Source organism: Cadophora gregata (assembly GCF_030347475.1).
Source record: "Cadophora gregata isolate MNR1 chromosome Unknown scaffold_12, whole genome shotgun sequence".
Lineage (NCBI taxonomy): Eukaryota > Fungi > Ascomycota > Leotiomycetes > Helotiales > Ploettnerulaceae > Cadophora > Cadophora gregata.
In genome coordinates, this window is record NW_026695935.1 from 1,400,207 (window position 1) to 1,420,912 (window position 20,706).

General features: G+C 49.5%; 4 protein-coding genes across 4 annotated transcripts; 2 read left to right on the forward strand and 2 right to left on the reverse strand.

The window, feature by feature from the left end:
- Positions 1 to 66: 66 nt before the first annotated feature.
- Positions 67 to 2,323, forward strand: ONS95_003246 (uncharacterized protein; the record flags this gene model as incomplete). The annotated part of the gene is made up of 3 exons (XM_058496547.1): positions 67 to 118; positions 175 to 610; positions 661 to 2,323. The coding sequence occupies 3 exons, from the start codon at positions 67 to 69 to the stop codon at positions 2,321 to 2,323; spliced, it is 2,151 nt and encodes a 716-aa protein (XP_058353799.1).
- A 347-nt stretch (positions 2,324 to 2,670) lies between these two features.
- Positions 2,671 to 3,395, reverse strand: VPS29 (Vacuolar protein sorting-associated protein 29; the record flags this gene model as incomplete). Its single annotated transcript, XM_058496548.1, has 3 exons — positions 2,671 to 2,784; positions 2,850 to 3,263; positions 3,324 to 3,395. The coding sequence occupies 3 exons, from the start codon at positions 3,393 to 3,395 to the stop codon at positions 2,671 to 2,673; spliced, it is 600 nt and encodes a 199-aa protein (XP_058353800.1).
- A 2,029-nt stretch (positions 3,396 to 5,424) lies between these two features.
- On the forward strand, positions 5,425 to 5,793 carry ONS95_003248 (uncharacterized protein; the record flags this gene model as incomplete). The annotated part of the gene is made up of 1 exon (XM_058496549.1): positions 5,425 to 5,793. One exon carries the CDS (start codon positions 5,425 to 5,427, stop codon positions 5,791 to 5,793), a length of 369 nt encoding a protein of 122 aa, XP_058353801.1.
- Positions 5,794 to 11,237: 5,444 nt separating this feature from the next.
- On the reverse strand, positions 11,238 to 11,720 carry ONS95_003249 (uncharacterized protein; the record flags this gene model as incomplete). The annotated part of the gene is made up of 1 exon (XM_058496550.1): positions 11,238 to 11,720. The coding sequence occupies one exon, from the start codon at positions 11,718 to 11,720 to the stop codon at positions 11,238 to 11,240; it is 483 nt and encodes a 160-aa protein (XP_058353802.1).
- Between the last annotated feature and the right edge of the window lie 8,986 nt (positions 11,721 to 20,706).

The following is a 20,706-nucleotide window of genomic DNA, read 5'->3' on the forward strand; positions in this document are numbered from 1 at the left end:
GTTCGAACTCCTACAGCTGAACATTTATCCACACCATCGCCACAACCTGCCGCATGCCCAGTATAGATGGCTCGACTGAATGAGCCCGCGGCGGCGCCGACAGAAACGATAGAATCTCGTAAGCTCAGCCCTTCAATACCTGGGCATAACGCAATTTACTGATATGTTGCATAGTTAAACGCAAGTTTATGCGCCAGAATCGGGACATAGCTCGAGCTAATTCGACTCAATCACTACGAATTCGAAATCTCGAGAACGAAACCTCTAGGCTACTGGCAGAAAACTTGGGGCTCCGGGGACAAATACTGCAACTGCAGGGAGAGCTTGAAAATGGAAGATCCCAGCGTATAGCTCAACATACCGGTGTTTTAAAGTCACAATTGGAGGCGAAACTTCTCGAAATAGGCGCATTACTTTCTGGGATTGGAGAAGTGCCTTCTCCGCAACGGAAATCTCGGCAGAGTGGGAGAATCTCACGAACCAGTCCGACCACGAGTCTGGATCATAAGAACTGGAAGAATATTTGCAGTCTGAGTGAAGCAGTTGCGGGTGGGGAGGGAAGATTGCCTCCTATTCTGGAGAATAAGTCTTACCCCAGACGAACTTTAGAGTATACTATACCACGATTCCTCTATGCGATGCAAGCTTACAGTATGATAGGCATCAAGAAATCGTGAATCTAGTAGCGAATACTGAGACCGATATTACTGACTCTCCCGAGATTGGACCACCACCCGTATCACAGTTTGTGGATGAAGACCCGGTTAAGATTGACCTACCACTACGGACCAAGAAGGAGGATAGCGAAGAAAATACTGACTTAGATCCTGCGCTTTCAATCAATCTTGAGCAAAGAAGAAAGCGTAAAGAGAGTACAAGCGTGGAACCGAGGCGAATGGGGAAACCAGAATCAACACCTGACATTGGGGAAGCATCTGGACCACTGAAGACTGGAGCGAAGAGGAAACTTAACGTCCGTGATGATGAAGAACCCATCTCCAGCCGAAACCGGCCCAGCTCTCCAGATGACTTCAAGTACACTCGTGTGACCAACGATGACAAGTCAAAGAACAAAACCCTTGCCAAAACTGAAAAAGTTAGCAATAGGTCGACTAGAGAGCTCGCTATTGCTAGGGGTGCCCCTCGAGATAAAGTAACTGCCATTTCTAATAGGAAGATTCTGGCGCCAAAAAGTGTGAACGACTCGCCCCGGAAAAAAGTTTTGGCCACCGATGAGACCAAAGTAAACAAATCGGACCATAGGAAGCTAGAATCTTTAAAGGACAGAGCAAGGGAGAAGAAGCGGGAGAAGGTTTGCGCTCAACCCTCGCCTGATCCTGTTCTCGATACCATCGAAATCCAACCTGAGCCGGAAACTCCAGCAGCAATAGCCGATTTCTCACCAGAGTCATCACAACCACCATCGACAGCCAGGGTTGAGTCAAGGGATACACCTCCTCCCTCTGATCTGGGAACTAGTGGTGAGGCCCAGCGACCGAGCCGTCGAGCTCGTGGAAGTGTCAGCTATGCCGAGCCTAGTCTTCGGGATAAGATGCGTAGACCAACTAAGGATCTAGTCGATGCGGTTGTACCAGGGCAAAAGTCTCGCAGCATTATGAAGCAGGAGGAACCAAATACAGTCACATTGACCATAAAAGCAGAACCGGAAGCTGATGACGCATGGAAATCTATGCCAGCTGCTTCTTCGGCCACGGTCGAGAATAGTCCATTGAGAAACAAGAACCCAGGACTCGAATTGCTGCCTAGCAGTATAACAACTCACAGAAAACGACGAGAATCTATTCTGAACCAGACAGAGCCAGACGCCTCCCAAACAACTTCAGGTAGTGCGATAGCGGCACTTCTTGCAGAGACTAGGAGAGTGAAAGCTGCAGCGAGAGAGAAAGAGAAGACGTCAGACAAGGAAGCAGTGCTGACGAAGAGCATGGCCAATCTAGACATTTACGAGTTTAGAGGCTCCTCTCCTTCTTCAGCAGCAGCACCGCAATTGATGACCAGAGAGGATAAAGCACCAATACGTGTTTCTAGAAGACACTCCACCTTGTCTCGAGACCATCCGCAACAGAGCGATAGCGAGGCTTCGGATATGGAAGCAACCAAAAGATCTGACAGTGCCACATCTCGTCGAAGGCAGTCAACTCTGGGGTTGAGGGCCTCTTCATCGGATATGGCGACCATGAAGGAGCGCGAGGAGGACAGGTCGCTGAAGAGGTCTTCCAGCACCAATGGCATGGTTGATCCAGGAGTTGGTGCTTCTAGAAGTGACAGGATTTCGGCACGAAGGAGGAGCATGATGTTATGAACGACCGCCATGACTTTTTGAGAATTTTCCTATCGTTGTTGGTGTTGGATAAGCGATTATGTCTGTATACTTTTTGGGGCGCTGGGAGTTGTTTAGTAAAGGGATGGTGTTCTCTGTGGATTACGGCAATCATATGATACCAATAGAGTATTCTACTCTACTAATCGACCGCCATGTTGAACGCCGTGAATGTGATGTAGCTCAAAGTACTATCACCTCTCCGCGACAGGCTCGCGAACGCTGCTCCTTGTACTCCAATACTACCATTTGGAACCATTTTGATCCCGATTATTCCCATGGCCCACTTCATGACGAGCCTGTAGCATTCCACCTACAGGTACCCAGCATCATGATCCTCCTACAACCTTGGTATATGTAATCTTTTCCACGTTCACACTCTCAACCCCGTTAGAGTCCTTCCTCAGCTGGTAAACGTAGAGTGTCAGACCAATTCCTTGCACCTGTATTCTCAACGTCAGCATTCATCCGCCCAAAACTCTCACAACACTCCAGCCCCGAGACTTACATCCATCAAGCAAAAACTAGGTACTATCTCCTCCCCATCTCCTACCCACCCTGTGCTAAAAGCACCTGTCGCACTGCCTGGGTTCACGAAGAACTTATTTTCAAACTCAAATGCATCAAATCTATGTGTTCCACCCCAGCAGAGCACATCTACATCCAGCTTATTCGCCTCTGCGAGCATGAGGTCTGTTTCCATAGGCGCAACCATCGTGAAGCCCTCGAGAAAGCCAATTCGCAGTGAACCGTGTGTTACAACCTGCGAGAGCGGCAGCGATGTGGCTTCAGCATCGAAGCGGCCTTTAACAATTTTGAGGTCGGGGGAAATGGAACGTAGGTATTCGTAGGTGGGCTTGTCGGTGAGGTTGCCTAAGCAGAGTGTTTGACCAATCTTGCCAGGCGTGAGAAGCTTCTTGAACTAGAATTGACCGTGAGCTACAATTCTGGGGCGAGAAAATGAGGGACAGATAGAAAGTACCTTTGGAGGTATGTCGATTGCTCTGTCTGGGATGTGTAGGTCTCCAATGACGAGGACGAGGCGGGAGGTCATAATTGCGGCGGGGTGCTTATTGAGGGGTTGAGCAGGGTTAAGTTGACTCTGCGAGCTTCTTGTGGCCTTCAGGTATCTGAGAATGTAGTGGATAGCTTATCGTTCGTCAATGGTGGGGTTGTGGAAGCTCCGGCGCAAAACGTGTTGTTGAACTGACCATGACGAGTAAGGACGGGAAGTTCCCACTGAGCTTCACCAAGCTTCATAATCACGTGCTTAGTACTATTGTTTTGAATGACTCTGTTTCTGCGCTCTGAGGGTGGATAAATTTGATGTCAAAAGTTGATATTGCTCAAAATTTCTTGAATTCAAAGGAAAGATCTAGATATTCTAATGTGTTCAGATTTGCTTCTGTCGTGTTGATATCACCAACCAAGTCGACGGCGAGCTCACGCCACAGCTCATTGAACTCAAGGAGGAAGTGATCACTCAGAGTTCTGACATCGAAGCTGTCCTCGGTAATTTGATCTGATTGCATAACACTTCTTGTAGCTTTGAAGCCCAAGATCCATTCGAGCACAGTGTCCTAGGTCAAGCACACACAGAACACTCTGTCCTTTTCTTAAAGTCATCTGGCTAGTCCAAATCATGGCCACGATATGGTAGCGTAAGATCATCTTGTTCCAAAGCTGCCTGGTCATTCTCAACATCGGAAAATGACAGAATTCCATGCTATCGTATTTAGCAGGGGGCTTTCAAAGAGCCCAGCCTCGACTAGAACTGCCAGCTGACGACTTCCATCCAGCATGAGCATTCGACAGGGGAGCAATATTAGAATGTAGTCTGATTCTGAAGGCCTTAGCCTCGATCCCTGGATTTCTAGAAACATTGAACTTGCAAGCAACGACAAGATGAAGTTGGCAGAAACTACTGGGCTCACTTTAGGATATGTTGTACCAAAAACCCCATTTGTGTTGAATGCAGCTTCGAGAGAAAGGATAATGGATGTAGCAAACAAGAAGATAGAAGAGAAGGTTCAGGCGATGGCAGAAGTTACCAAAACAGTTATCTGTTCAGTAAGACTTTATTAGGTGTTCACTTGCCCACTTCAACTTCCGATATTCAGCCCCCTGTATACCTTCCAGTTGTATCACTTGATCGAAGACACAAAGAAACTGGCAGGATTTTATAGCAGCATCCATCAGACCTCCACGCGTAACAGAACATATCGACAGTCCCACCACCTCACTCCAGCGGCCACCAACGGCTCCCAAGTGTTCGGCCACCATGCAACTCGAGACTAATGGACCCTGGTTTTGTACTCTGTAGCTTCCGTGCCGATATCCATTAGGTTCTAATTGCACAGCACCGGATATGCTCTCCCCTGTATCACATACCGACAGTAACACAGCTTCGCGTCCGCAAAGACACGTGAAGTAAACAACCTGCTGTATCCGTATGCCGTACAACGTCATTTCGGTACCGATTGCTTGTCTTATATCAGCAATGGTTTATTGATTTCATTTTCACTTCGCTCGAAGCAGGACGATGCCTGTGAACCCAATGCTGCCTGGACGTGAGCTGGCATCAACACAGATTCAACATAGAGATGCCGCGCAAACACCGTGATTGACACCCATTGATAAGTGAAAATAGCAGCTTGCTCCACATTCCTGGTATATATGCCATACAACAAGTCCATATGCCGTGAATACCGAAATGGCTTGCTTGACGGAAGTAAGGAGTATCCGCTTACGTGTTGCCCTCCAGTGGAATAGAAGTTATGCAAGCACCCGCCCGCTTACCTACCTCAAAACAGAGTGACCCCCAACTCCTTGTGCTCACGTGAATCAAGGATCAATAGTTGCATTCCTGCTGTAGCACTGACTGTGACATAGAAGCACCATTCCTTGATTGCTTACCTGCATCGGAGAAAGACGCTTTGCAGGAGAACATTCCTTGGATCGGAAGATGCTGGACGACGAAACACATGACATTTGCCATTGTAACTGTGCCCAACTGGTAAGAGGCCGCGTTTGCATTCATTTCTGCAGCCACCTCACGTGGAGATGATGAGATATGTGAATATATGTCTCAGAATTTGTACAGGGGCTTCTGCAGAGAGATGTTCTGGAACAATCGACTTTTGGTGCTCTCTGTCTTACGCGGCGGGTCGACGACCCGAGAAGCCAGGGCAATAGGCAACAATAGTGGCTTCAAATACCAGACATGTGCGGCGAAAAGCAGAAATGGTTTGTGTTGCAGAGTGCAGATGGTCTGTGGCTCGGCACTTGCCTTCGGGCATTTTCATTACCCATGGATGACTTTTGCTTTTGCTACTTCAGGACAAAGCAAGCCTTTGAGACAAGAATGTCTGATGAGAAAGAGAGACAGTGCTCATGCCAAAGCGGAGATTCCAACACCGGAAGCATCTCCGAAAGAGATCACGAAGAACTAAAGAAGCAAAGAAACTGTTCTGCCCGGTCTCGGGAACTGACCAACAAAGCATGGACCCCGATTTTTAAGCTTCCGGCTCATCGAACAAGGCCTTGCAGCTTCCTTGTGTACTGTATTGTCTCAGCATGGACTGCTACGGTACGCCATAATCGTACCTGTCTGAAAATGATGCAATCACCTTGAGCCACACCCACAAGGCTCACGAACCGATCGCTCTGCCATGAACAAAAGAAAATAAGGCACATTGAAATGAATACGGAACACGGAACACGATCCCAGCCTAGGACTCGTGTGTCACCACATAGCTGTCAGCATTGCTATTGAGGCTAGGAACACACCACCTACTGGGTCGCCGAGCCCCAAGCAAGATGAGAAACAATAAACCGGGCGTAACCGTGAGCGTAACCGTTTCTGGAGCCTCGTACCTGAGCCACCAGCAGCTGCAGAACAAAGGCAAAAGGAAAGGATGGAAAATTTTACCAGAAACTCTACCTACCTTAGCCGGACCGAACACATGTCTCAGATCGCCGCAGAGATCCGAAAACTCGATTCCGATCTCGCCAGGACAGGCAAGACGAGTTAACAGGCGTTACTACTGTACTGTATGCTCCTCACTGAGAAGGTTTGGAGACATCGTTTTGAAGGCGGCAAGGCCGAGCCGCATCTCCTTCGATGGCGCTGGCCAGACTGTGGCCGACGCCCTGCCAATCGTTCAAACTTTTTCTGCCCTGACCCAACAACACACACCCTTTTATCCAACCAAGCGACAATCCATCTCTACAGTAGGAAAAGACCCGGCTAGAACATCTCGATCTTATTCGCTGAGAACGAAGTGAAACGAGAAATTTTTCTTTCCAGGATACACTTGACCGGGGGAATGGATCGGGCGTTCCCGCACCCGCCAGGAACAACAAAGGACCAGGTAATTGAAATTGGGAATTCATGCTGACCTGTAACCGAACAAGATTTTCTCCTTGTATGGGACGGAAATAGCAGAGTCAGAAGCCAGGACATGAAAAGATAGGTTGAACAGGAGAATTTAGCTAGTTGCCCAGACCGGGTCGGGCCAGCCAGCCCTACGCCCAGGGCCCACCCCAGCTCAATCCCAGTATGGAAGAACATCCCGTCTTCCCCAGACAAGCGAATGAGAAAATTTTCATCAACAACTTTTTGATAAACAGACACGCGAATTGGAATGTGCAGTACAGTCATACATACCTAGGCAGGGCAAACTTGCCAATACCCCCAAACACAAGCTCTGTACCACTACGCTATTCACAAGTTCCAAATACGTGTGAAGCCACGATCCAATACTCTGGTTGCGTCTCCCCACCGCAAATGGATCCCCTTGGATCCATCTAACGGACAGCTTCATTCCTTACCTTGTTGGCCCCATACCCACACCTGTGTACCTGTGCTTGTGCCTGGCCCCATATCCCGCCAGCCGGGAGGAAAGGGAAGGATGTCAAGGTTTCGGTTCAGGTACCGTACCATACGTGCGTTGAACGAGGCCATGTCTGGTCCGATGAGCTGATTGCTGAGCTGAGCTCAGAGCCTGATCTGATATGCTCTGCTATGACTGTACTGTGCTCGAAACTGTTAGCAGAGCGTTTCATGCAGGCCAGTGAAAATTTTCACTTCGGCACAGTGCTGTATGGTTTGGGGGTCAGGCTAAACCAGAAAGCGAATTGATTCAATTTGTCGTCTGTTAAGATGCCTGCCGCACTTGAAGGTGAGTCAATCTGGTATCCCTCGATCTTACATAATGAAATGCGGTTGGCAGCTCCTGTTCAGGCCTGATGGAATTGATTGATTGCCACCTGGATGGCAAGGCTCAAGTGCTTCTAAGGCAGGGAAAGGAGATATATCCGGGTTTCCAGAGGTAAAAAGACAAGAAGAACCGAAGCAAGGCAGAAATATATAGCAGTGGGCATGAATGCATAAACTCGAGGAACCACTCGGTTCAATAGGATGTGAAGGATTCAGGGTGCTGAAACAAATGAAAAGCATAGCACACTACCGAGAGTAAATAAAGCAATAACAAGAAGTATATACCGAAAGATAAGGTTACCACAACAACTCGCAGTACGTAAATGAGAACTGTGAAACCATAGACGCCCGGGTATTCTATTCGTTGAACAAGGGACGAGATTATTAAGCTCATTTCCATGTCTTGATAATTGGTAATGACCAACGAAGGAGGATGCTTTACCAAAGTTCGAAATCCACGGAAGCGCTGTATGGCACGGCACTCCCGCGTCGATCAATCTATCTGTTAAGTGCTTGCTTGCTTACTTGCGCAATACCGACATGATGCCCAAACCTTCTTCCTTCGCTCACTACCCTGCCCTTACCAACATCAAAAAAAACCCACAAAAAGACGTGCTTTGCAGTTTCGCAATTTTGCAGCATTCTTCCTTGCCCCGGCTACAGGTACAGCACAGCGCTTATGATGACATAGAATTGGAGCTGAGATCACATTCCAGCAGCATGACGATGACGCCACTCTCCAATACCAAAAAAAAACCAGAAACACCACAGTGGATCTCACAAAACCATAACGGTATTCCCAGAAAATAATAAGTTCGCTGTGGAGACAAGAATGTCTGCAGCGTTGTGGATTCTGTGGGTACAGTATTGTGGATGGAGGCAGGCATCACCCCCGTTGAAACCAGTTCAATGTGGAGACGAGTGTGTTGTTGCTTTTTTGTGGGGTAGAAAACTTCACTTTCCTCTTGGTAATCCAAGTTCCAAGTTTCTAGTTGGTGAGAAGTTTGGCACCTCTCGGAACTCTCTCTCTCACATATTACCAAGAGAAGCGTGATTTCTTGATACGCTGGCGTGTACGCAAGGTCTTGTAACCATCTGGGTACCTGGATACGCAAGAGAAGGTTAACAGCACGTGTTATGAGGGAGAGGTCCATGTAGGTATCACCTCATTATTCCCTCGTAACCAATAATATAATGCGCTCAAAGTCCGCACTGTACTGTCGAGTTTCGGGTACGATAGCTGCGCACTTTAATTTACCTGCGAATACCCCGCAAGGTTACCCAGCATACATGAGTGTGCACGATGATGAAATCGTGACCGGCAATTACTTAATTATAACCTCATACCAAGCACGCACTTAACATCACAAGCTCATCCATACGATACGATACGAAACCAACTGCTGTCTGGTACACGATACGTAAATGTACCTACGGACTCCCGGATGCAAGTAGTAGTTGGTATTGCGTGACCAAAGAGTCACCCCTTTCCAGGCCTTTCCAGGAGCGAAATGGTGCCATTCATCCATCACGAGATACCTACCCCAAACCACCAAAGTTACGTATCCCAACCACGAGATCACCAACATGAACTAACTACCTACCTGACTCAAGCCCCCCATCCTCCATCCTCCATCCTCCATCCTCCATCGCCTTTCCCCCAGAAATTAGTTCGCTCACTACCCCACGAAATTACCAAACCACTAAGTAAGTAAGATCGCCACCCCTTCTCCAGATCCTTCCCTTCGCCTTCGCCTTGCCCGAGAACAGAAAAGTTCCATTCGCTCGCTCCCTCCCGCTCGTACTGGATGGAGTTCGATGGAGGCCTTCCAATGGTTCTAGCGAGGGGAAAATCTCTTTCCCTTCTCAGCCCGTAGCCGCGCTTTCCCCAGGAAAAATTTTCTGCTGGAAAAAATGGGATGAGACGGGAGGGAATAATAGAGGGGGCGCCGGAGATAGGTGTGCTGCGCTGGGCTATGAGGAGACGAAAATTTGATTATTGAGAGAGGCGAGTTTCCTCGTGGCGGAGGTGAGGGACAACAGGGGAGAACATTGATGCGAGTGGAGAAAGGATCGTCAGCTGTTGGTGTGATTCGTTAGAGAAATCGGATCTCCGGGCTCTACCTAGTTTGAAGTGTGAGATGTGATGCTTACTCAAGTACCTAGCTGTTGTCGTCGATAGTCCCTAGGTAGTACTCGAGGTACTGTAGCGTGCCCCTCAATTGGGAGCGCTCCTCGTTTGCGTGCTGTGCAAAGGGATGACGATGAATCGATGCAGAAATGGTGCAATTGAACTCAATCCACCCTCTCCTTCCCTTCCCTTCATCCATCACAGCAAGTAGTACGAGTAGCAGGAGCAGTAAATTAGAAGCCCACGAAAGTCCAGACCATAAAATGACGACCGCCAACAAAGGTACATACATAAACCTTCCTCACGATGACAACAAAGGCGTTTCATCGACCCCTCTAGAAGACAAATTTACAGGAGCCAAAATCCCAAAAGCCCTTTAACTTTTTCATCTAGCGTGCGGTAACTTACAGCACACATACAGTACGAGTACAGGACGGAGGAAATCAGCTTTGACTTCCCGACCTTGCCTTAACCTCTCGACCTGCATGCGAGCATCGAGTCCAAAATAGCCTGTGAGATGAGAGCTTGCCTTGGGGTGGTCTAACCGCCCAGGCGTAACTGGAAGGAGGGAGGTGCTGGCGCGACTGATGGGATGCTAAGCGAAGGTTAATAGGTAGGGCCTGCTGGGTGCGGAGGTGTTTTGCAGCTTGCCTTTCCTCGCTCGGACAACGGGACGGAAAGGGAGACAGGTTGGAATGCGCTAGACGAAACGGACGGAGATGGGAGTTTGGGAATGCCGTGGTGGGTTTCTGGGGAGGGGAGGGGAAGCAGGTGATGGTAAGACAGGAGTGAGTGGTGATGAAAGAAGACTCTGGTAGATTAGGTGTTCTGGCAGTAGCGGCTCACGAGTAGAGTGATGATGATGTGATGATAAGTAGTGAGGTTGGAAAGTCTCAGGTCGATCTTCGCAGAGTCGACCCGTTGTGACAATGTCCATTGCTAAAACTAAGTAGTCGAGAAGACTTAACTGTGTCATAATCGACACAGCCAGGAATAGGCTTCCGCTCTAGGGCCATGAAGCCTCTATATCAAACTATCGCTGACAACACTGAAGCTCCATTAGAGCCAGAACAAAATATGCGTGTCATCCAAGCGCCTCCCGATTGATTCCATCCTTCAAAAATATTGCTCCGGTTCCCCTGTGCAGTGCCTTGCAATGATATCCTTATCCTAATCCTATCCTGTCCATGCTGATTCAAATGCCCGAGTAGATTATGATGTGACTGCAAAAGAAAATGTGTATTCGTTGTTGATGAGAAAGTAGCGAATGTTGTGATGGTTGTCCACCCTTGCTCCAATGCTCCAATGCTAGTTGATACAAGGAAATTTTTTGAAAGTGTTGGAAAATGCTCGAAATGTGATGCATGCTGCTCCGTAGAATGCTTTTTTTTTGTTACAAACAACCGATATCGTATAGAACGCCGATCCTTACGAAGGATATGAAAGGAGGTGTGGGTATTTGTATCGTGAGGGGAAATATCGAAGAACGCCGTTGGGTATGCAAAGTATTGGTAAACTGATGTTGTAGAAGTGAAGTTTGTTGTCTAGTTGGACTGCCTCCTCGAGTATCGAGATTGGTCAAAAGAGCTGGCATATGCCCTCAAAGCCTTTCGTGACTCATCAGAAAGTTGAATTGGCTCGGTGGATGTTGACGAGTGAGTGCTCTGCATAGAGAAGAGACTCGATTGGGAGCTCGATGGAGTGAGCGTAGCCTTGGAGACTGTTGGTGATGATTGTGGTCTGGCAGAGTGGGAGAATTGAGAAGTTCGTGGTGATGGGGTGGTGCCGTATGGTTGTGCGTTGTGGAAGTTGTATGCCGGTTCCATGAAGAAGCCATTGCTTGGTTGCCTCACAGCAGACCATGATACGGGAGCTCGTGATGAAGTTGGAGATGAGGCTGGCGAGCCGGCAGTCGAAGCATGCTCGTACTCTGCCAGACGACAGGCTTCAGAGCAGTAGACGTTGCCGTCGGTTTGCCTGTCACAGGCAAGGCAGAATGCTGGTGACCATTCCATATCGAAAGTCATTGTGTTGTTCGTTGGGGTTGTTGAAGGCTGGGAGGACGGATCGAGGAAGCGAAGTTGGAATCTTGAGTATCGAGGAATTGGAAAGGAATTCTTTGACGGTGGGCTCGGGCTTCTTAAAGAAGTTTTCTGAAGTTGTGTCTGAGGTTATTTTGCACAGTTATGTCGTACCCGGCTTCGGTGAGGTAAGGTATGGTGTGACTCAAGATGTGGAGCCTGGTGTGCAGTTTGGGAGCGAGGGTTGATGGATGAACTGTGCGAGGCGGCTATGGCAACAGTGCTGACTGACGACAGAAGCGACTCGGATTGTGCAAAGTGGTGGATGATGTGATGAGCAGACGAAGTGTATGAAGCAGTTGACGACACAGAGATTCACGATGGTATCATCAGGAGCACTCAATGCTTTGAGGAGAGAAGAAGAGAAATTCGAGATTGAGGTGGTAAGGTAGGTAAGGTATGGTATGGTACAGTATGGGTCGAGGGCAGAGGACGAGGGAGGAGGTTGCCCATATACTTTGACCTTGCCTTGCCTTGTCTGGGTGGTCTGACTGGGTTGGCCTGGCTGGTCCTGCAGCACAATGGTGGAGAGGGTGTGCCAGGTGCAGGTGCAGGTGCAGGTGCGATGGCTTTTCTTTGCAAGCTAGGCTATTTGGAGACAAGCGCGGGAGCAGGGGAGGATGTCTTGATTTTGCAGGAGAGAGAGAGAAAGTGGAGCAAGTGAGCACCTTTGCTGCTTTGCAACTTCAGCCAGCGTGCCCGCAGGGGTCCGCACGGAGTGGGGGATGGTGTGGGTGTGGGTGTGGGTGTGGCAGCATCAGATCAGCAGCAGCTTTCGGTGCAGGGATTCGGTGGGCAGACAAGGACAGGGGTTGACATGGTGTGTGGTGTGGTGTGCAGCAGGAGGACAGGCAGACAGGCCAGGGCAAGACAGGCCATCGTGTGGTGCGAGTGCGAGTGCGACGCAGCCAGGCCTGATCCAGCGCGGGGACTGCTGATCATTCTCAAAATTTCAGGTCAGAGGCAGGCAGGCAGGCACGTTTTCAGAGGGCAAAGGGAAAGGGCAGAGGAGAGGAGAGGAGAGGAGAGGAGAGGAGAGGAGAGGAGAGGAGAGGGGTCTCACTAAAACAGCGCCCCTTGTGCTGGACGCTTTTATTTTTATTTTCTCGTAAATTACTCTTCTGTACTGTACAGTACACTATCTCATCTTCTGTACCTCTCTGTCTGTCCTGCTGAGTTCAACAACTAAAGCCATGGCTGGCCAACAAGCGAGGATATGGGCGCTGAAATGCACTACAGTATCTACCTATATAGATACCTACTACCTACGGAGTACACTGCACTCACTACACTGCATTCTCCTTTTACCCCGAGTAGTTGAGTTGAGCACGGAATCGGCGTCCAGCATGTTGTGCTTTGCTACAGCATGCAAAGCCATGCCATGCCATGCCATGCTATCTTATGCTATGCTATGCTATGCTATGTTATGTTCCGTACCCTATGCTTCGCTGTCCTCGCAGAGAAACTTTACACGGGCTTCGCTTGCTTGTCATGGCGTGAGAACGGCACTTGCTGTCCTGAATTATTGGTTTACTTTTACAGCGATGCGCACTGCACGCCAGCCCAAACCAGAGAATTTTCACTTCTCACCACACCACACCACACCACAACAACACAACTTCCCTGTGCTCATCTTCAATCCTTATCTTTATTCCTCGCCAGACTCGCTCTCCATGGCAACATCGCTCATCCGGGCTACGGCGACGGCTAACGCAAGAATATCTCCTGGCTGCCGTGACATGGGCCATAGCCTGTCCTGGTCCTGAAGCCTGTCCTCTCCTGGTAATGTTGGCATGCTGTCTTCTCCACCTTTTCCCTCCTCTTCTGTACATTTGCATGGCCTTTTGTATTCCTTACAGCGGCGACGTGGGATGTTTTGGAAGAGACCAGCCAGCCTGCTTCGGGCGCTCCTGCAACTGCAGGGCTCTGCAGCAGTTCTTCCAGCTTTGGATGGTGCGGGCTCGGTGAGAGGCGTGTCGTTGTTGGAATGCTGCTGGCCTGGGGGAGGAAGGCGTCTTTCTTCACTTGTCCTGAATGGACCGTCCTGCGCTGTTGCAGATGTGGCCTCCAAGACGACCCCAACTTTTGCAAGTATGCAGCCAGGAAATCGAGGAACATCCTAGCAAAAGTTCTCGTGGGCTTGCCCATGTCGTGTTTTTTCACGATCAACCATGGGAACGCCGTGGGATGAGAAGAGTCGTCATTGAATTCCTAGAATTGGCTTGGCTTTCGACTGAACCGGCCCTCTTTGGAAAGGGGCCATGTCAAAAACACCTCATACAGAATTCCAGAACTATCATCCACAACCGCCAAATTCTTCCACTGACAACAGAGCAACGCTCCAGCCGTCAGCCACATACACCAGAGCAGGGCTTCCATTTGCGGGCTATGCTACTGGAGGATCAATTGTCCTCTCCTGTGTAGGCTTGGCCCTGCCATTCCTGCCGTCCCCAACCCTGTGGGAGAGCTGAGACGAATCTGACCTGGACATGCCTTGACCACAGCCTGCCCTGGTTAAAGTGGCAGTAAGAAACAAGAGAAGCAGCTGGCACAGCGCCTTTTCCGCTGTCGACCTGTTAGATCCAGCAGAGTGTCTTGCCTGTGACTGGCCATCAGAACCAGCCTAACCAAATTGCATTTCACCAACAGATGCGACAAGGCTGATTATTGGCTGCGCAGCCTCCTCTATTCCCTGGATTCGCCATCTCATTCTCTTTGTGGATCTGCCTGCATCGACGATGTTATTATTTTCCCCTCACTATGGACGGGCACTACGCAGTGGACACGACTCGGTACTGCCCGCACTATGGCAAGCCGTATTCGTCTCCTCATACTCCAATTGGATTGATCGCCAAAATGTGGCTTCTCGTCGTTCAGTCTAGCTTGCCATGATGCTGGAACAAGACTTACTGGAGTTGCCACTTCAACGCTGTCTTTTTAAGCTAAGACAGCTGCGAAGTTCTGCAGCAAGGACGGGCGACCGGTATGCAGGCACCAGGAAAAGGTGTACCAAATCTTTCTCATACGACAATCGGTCCCTGGGTTTTGGCAGTCATCACACGTGTAAGCTTGAGCATGTTAGACCTCTGAAATTGTCAGCTTGAAGCGCGCGTCTCCAGAGAACCTTGAGGAGGAAGGGATGCAGTGCGTCCTGAGCGTCTCTGATCTCCGTGGTTCGGCTTTCCTTGAGGCCGATCCTGATATGGAAGGCTGCTCAATCATCCAATACTTTTGCCGCCGATTGCTCACTTGACGAGGTTGCCTCGTTGCGGCGCGTTTACCTGATGGAAGCGATCAGACCCCTCTCGTTCCAAATTTCTGCTGTCCTCCCAAGTCAAATTTGACAGCAAGCAACGGCACCGCTGACGACACTCTGTTGACGTCGAAGCATCGAGCCCAACGGCGGCAAAATCAAAAATAGAAGGGAGATGTTTCTACGGAGATTATTGCGATGTGATGTCCCTCATCCTTGACCCTTCCGCATATCAATTATTCTCGCCGAAACTGGGTCCTTTGAAGCAGCATGCCATCTCGAAACATCCACTGCCTGAACAGCACTGGAGTCGTCTTCATGGCTTCACGATTGATGGTGATGTCCGATGCAGAAACAGCTTGTCATTGGTCCATCGCGGACATTGGATATATCTTAGCACTGAACTGCGATTCATGCGACGAAGGCGATCATGAAGTTGAGACCAAAACCTTTCAAATTAAGAACACATCTCGATCAGGTCCTATCGGGTCTGGCAACTGCCTGAACAGCAGGCCGCGTACAGTCCATTCATTGTTATGCAGTTATTTCTACATTACGCAGAAGCATCATTTACAGCTGTAGGTTGCATACAACCGCACCCTCAGTCATGTCCGAGTGAGGCACATCTTGGAGCATGCAGAAAATTTACACAGACCAATAAATTCTCCGTTTATCAGTGGTCCCAATCAGAACTCCTCTACGGCAGTATCCGAACGTTTCGATCTCGAGGCTAAAGTCTATGTTACTCCATCTAGTCCCCAGATCTTTCTTATCAACGTCACTCTATTCGAGGCGGCTATATTAACATGACGCAAAACACCTCACCCAGATAATCAAGCATGCGAGTCTCGATCCACTCCAGGATCCAGCAGATACAGTACAACTGCGTGGGGGTGTCTACTTCACTAACGCGAGATGTAAGTTTACAAGGGCCTGCACGAGTAATGTCACGAGCTGTTTCCAACGTCAATATCCGGTTGGTATCAATCCGCTCTATCAAAGAATTCATGGCGCACAGTATGGAACCTCACGCCATAGTCAGGAGGAAATGAGCTTCGGTAGCATGACTCGGTGCTAAAGACTTCATAAGATTGCCATGAGGTTCCAGTCATTGTCAACCCTCGGCCATACCGGAGTCGTCTTCTGACCACGGAAAGCTGAGCACGCCTCAGCTCGTATCAGACAAGAAATACAGTCAGTCTATGTCGCAAGTCACATTATTATTGACTACCAGGCGCTGTAAAGGGGGTCTTGTGAAACGGAGGTCAGCCTGCCATCAGCACTATCGCCTAGGAATTTATCTCCTCCTGGCTTCTCATTCTTGCTGACACCAACTGTGGCTTATCTAGTCAGTGCACGCGACAACCTTTGAGACCAGATTAAGCTCTAGGGACATGAAGCAATCCATCCTATCTTGCATCTCATAGGTAAACTTGCAAAATCCCCCTGCCATGCCCCTGCCCTCTCCCGTGTATGGAGAGGCAATCTCACGATCGAGACTACCCACTGGTGTAGCTTTCTTGGACTGGACGGGCCGCATGAGGGTCTCTACTGTAGCTCAATTTAGCTTGAACCCTAAAAGGAGGGCCTGGGTTGTTTCCTTGTCCGCTCGGTGGCCCAGGCTGAAGGAAGCTTGGTCTTCCATTATTCCATATTCGTTTTGCGCGGCAAGCGCTCACAAAATCCAAACAACGTCAACATCATCAATATCATCATCATGGGATGGATGGTATGGGAATAATGACGGCATGTTCGCCAAGCGACACTGCGCGATGATGTTTTCCGATAAGAGCTCTACATCATTCGAAAGACCACGACGTTGTCCGACATCAATAAAGGCCACAAACGTCCTGATCCACATCCTCATGGCATTTTGAGGTGTTTCCAGCTCCGCTTTTGACTTCTATCACATCTCGGTTCTGGCCGGGCCATGAAGCAGTCTGATTCGCCGAAGCCCTGGCGTCATTCAAATGTCTCAGTGGCTCACGAACCATCTGCTGCTTTTGCTTTTGCTCTCCACACTCAGAACTGCACCAGCCAGGAGGGACATCTGCAAGCATTGCTGCAAGTACACAGACCCCTTCCAAACTAATGTGCTATCGCTAATCTGACAGACTTCAAATTACGATCTTATTCGTGTCCATAGCGAGTTATCCTGGTGATGTCTCCCATCTCGTACATGAGAACATCGTCTTCTCATTCGCCCTAACGATACTCGTATCTTCAACCACTGGAACAATCTTCTCTGATTCACTCTCTTGAGGTCTCATCACACCCATAGCCCTGGTGCAGAGTCCAAGGGCATCCCAGCTCTGCCCCGCTCTACTGAAAGAGAAAGGGACAGGGACAGGGACAGGGACTGCACCTGCTCGAATGCGGCACGATTTCGACCGCCCCCACGTTCTCTTCTCTCGGCTTCCCGAATTTCGCAATAATGCCATTTTGCATCTTCTTCAGCTCCACGACTCCCGGATGGCTGGCGATGGCGTGAGTTTTACCTTTCGACCTGATGGCACTGTTGCAGGCACCTTCCTTCTTTGGGCTCCAGGTGTTCGTCGCCGCCGACCTCGTGATGCTTTAAATGGCTTCATTGAGACACATATGGCGCAACACAGATTCGAGCTTCCCGCTTCTTGCCAAGTGCTAACTCGATTTATCAGTACGAGGCGCTCCATTCGATATGCTAAGTCCTGAAGCGAAGTGAAACATTCGAATTTCAGCATCTCGCTTCTCATCCCAGTTAATTTTTCCCGGCGACAGCCTCAAGGAATGCCCGGAGGTTGGCCTCATCCAGCGCATCATAGTCGGCTTCTGAGCTGCCTTTCAATGATCTTCACCACGATGGCTCTTGCCCCCGACTGCCAGTCGCCCTTTCCTTGTCCATGCATCTTCGAACGGCCGCAGCCGTGCCCTCCTTAATTGGGCGATTCTACGCGAATCGGATATTTGAGAGGAACAGGAGTTTGCCCCACCCACCTGCCTTCGTGTACCCTTGTGGCGGTATTCGAAAAATCCTCTGTGAGGTGGTCGGTAGACTTGCTTTCGGCGAAAGATAGATCTGTCGTGAGAACCGAAGAGACACCCCGTCGAGTCAGCCTGTCATTTGTTGAAAGATATCACAAGTCAGTCTCACAAGATTGTGGGGTTCCAACGACGAGGCTAACGGTGGCTAGGTCCATTGAAAAGTAAGTTCACTTTCTACGAGATAGCTATGTCGTCCTGAATGATACGTTCACCACAAGACAGGATTCGGCGGTTCCTGACTACCACCCGTTTGCCTCGAGTATTGCGCAAGCCGCAGCTTCAAGAACAAAAGAGAAAAAGCATAAGCCAGAGCGGCGCCTCTTGTCCTCAACGCATTATTCGGTACAGAAACAAAACCAACATCCCAAAAAATAAAGCTGTACAATTCCCCAGCCCGCAATTTTCTCTGTGCGGAAGGATTCTTGCGTCTTGAACAGGGATGCGGCTACCCTTGAACGATTGACTGGTCGCTTTTCCCCGCGTTTTGGAAGCCAAAGCACCAATTATAAAAAGCAACATGACGCGCCCCCGCAGTGCGTTCCCATCCATTTTGACAAGGGAGGCCGCTTTTAAACCCATGTACCAGAATTGCAAAAAGAGTGGCTCGACTGCGTACTGTCTTTCCAGTTATTGGCTACTGAGTCTCGTCAAGGTACATGATCTTGCGAGGAAAGGGGCTTATCGATTCGCGAGCTAGACAGCAAGCTGCTTTGATGAGCCAAGATACATTTTCGCTCAAGACGCCCAGTCTGTGTTACATTCGGCTGCCAAGCCGATTTAGGTTCTGGGAATCCGCTGCCTTGCCTTATTGTCAGTCGTTGTCGCAAGCTGTCACTGCAGGCAGGCAGCAGTTGAAGTCCGGGCATCTCCAGCCGTGCTGCCGTGCTGCCGTGCTGGGAATAATGTGGCAGTATGGGAAGAGTTTCACAAGTGAGGATGAGAGATAGTCCATGCATATGCCAGACAAAACTTCAGCACAGGCTCTTATCTGGAATTGAGCCTCCTGTAGGAAACGCCTCCATCCTTTGAAATAAAATTAAAGTGTAAGTGCATTTCGGCTCCGCATTTCGAGTGCCTGCAGTAGTAGTGCTACCTCTTTTCCCCGCACTGTTGTTTCGTTCAGAATCCTCATTTTCTCTCCGCGCGCAGCAGCAAGGATATGGAAAACAGGGGACTTGTTTTCTTGCACTTGGCTGAACTTGGCTCCTCCGCAACCGACGCCATTTTCTCCTCCTACTTTCCAACATCCAGGTAACATCACATCTGTTCCTGTCCCGACAAACTATTTCTTGTTTTCGAGTCACACGGCCTCCGCAAATGCCCTCTTAGTGATTCAGGACAGTCTCAGGGGAAGCAAAGGGCCAGTGGCGAGCAGCATCATCTTCGCTGCCCATGGCATCAATCGGACGTTCGTATGGCAAGCACGTGGATAGTGTTCGACCTCATCACAGCACCCATCACAGCTAGCCAACCATCGCTCGAGATCGTCATGTCGTATTGTTTTCCAGAACACGCTTAGAGTAGCATGGAAGGCCATAGAGTAGCATGGCATAAAATCCGCCGCTGCGTCCCTGTCTTGTCTTGTCTTGTTTTTGTCTCATCAAACTGGCGATCTTGACGTTACGCACTCCCAACCTTCGCAGCCACTCTTCGCACGAGCAGGCCAGATCCCTCCTTCTTCAACGCCAGGCTTTAGGCATGGAGTGGACTGGATCCAGGATCTCCTCCCCGTGTCCTGTCAGCCAGGAGCCGTCCTGTAACCATGGCACATTACACAACATCGGCAGAGCTGCCGATCCCGCGAAGTCTTGCTTTCCAGGAATTGTGGCTTCTTCTCCAACTTTCCTAGTTCATGCTGTACCTTCGGGGCGAGTTTTGTCTCTCTACCTGTAGCAGCGCTTGGACGAGGCTGGTATATTCAAGTCAGTCGTCGACAATCTAGGGGCGCCTCCTGGAACATGCAGTTAGCTACAGCAGGTAATCTTGGATAAACCAAAACAATCCAAAGCAATACAAATCGCTACCTTATCAGTATTTCGTACCATAAAATCTATCACATCTCAACAATTCGTTCCTCTTTCGTCTCTGGTACCCCTATTCATGTCTGTACATGTGCTTACCTGAAGTCTTTCTACGCTATATTACCGCAATATCAATAGTCAAGGTCGCATATACCGGCACTTGCTCCAGCAAATCAACACAGCAGCAAAACAAATAACGTCTGCCCCAACCACCTGTCCCCTGCTCCCTGCACCCTGCACCACGTGTGTAACCACAGGTCGAAGGAAACCGTTGCACAGCTATCTCCTTTCTGTCATTTCTCATATCCCTCATGCTACGTCTTTCAAGGCAATGCCCCGAGACCGCCGCATAACTCAGTACCCATCAAGGTATGGATCGCATACTCTGTCTGTCTATTAGAGGTGGCGAGGCTTGTGTACAGTACACCCCCTATGCTACCGGAAGAAATCTCCCATTCCAACAAGTACCGAACCAGCTGCCAGCCCACGAACCACCGTCCTCTGTGCCATCGTCTACTCTGTACGCGCTTGTACGGTCGGCGTCGGAGACCCCAGAGTCAACAGTCTGGACTAAGTGGACGTCACAATGGCATTTACGGTCTTACACAGCGTAGGCTACCCGCAGCGCATAGTG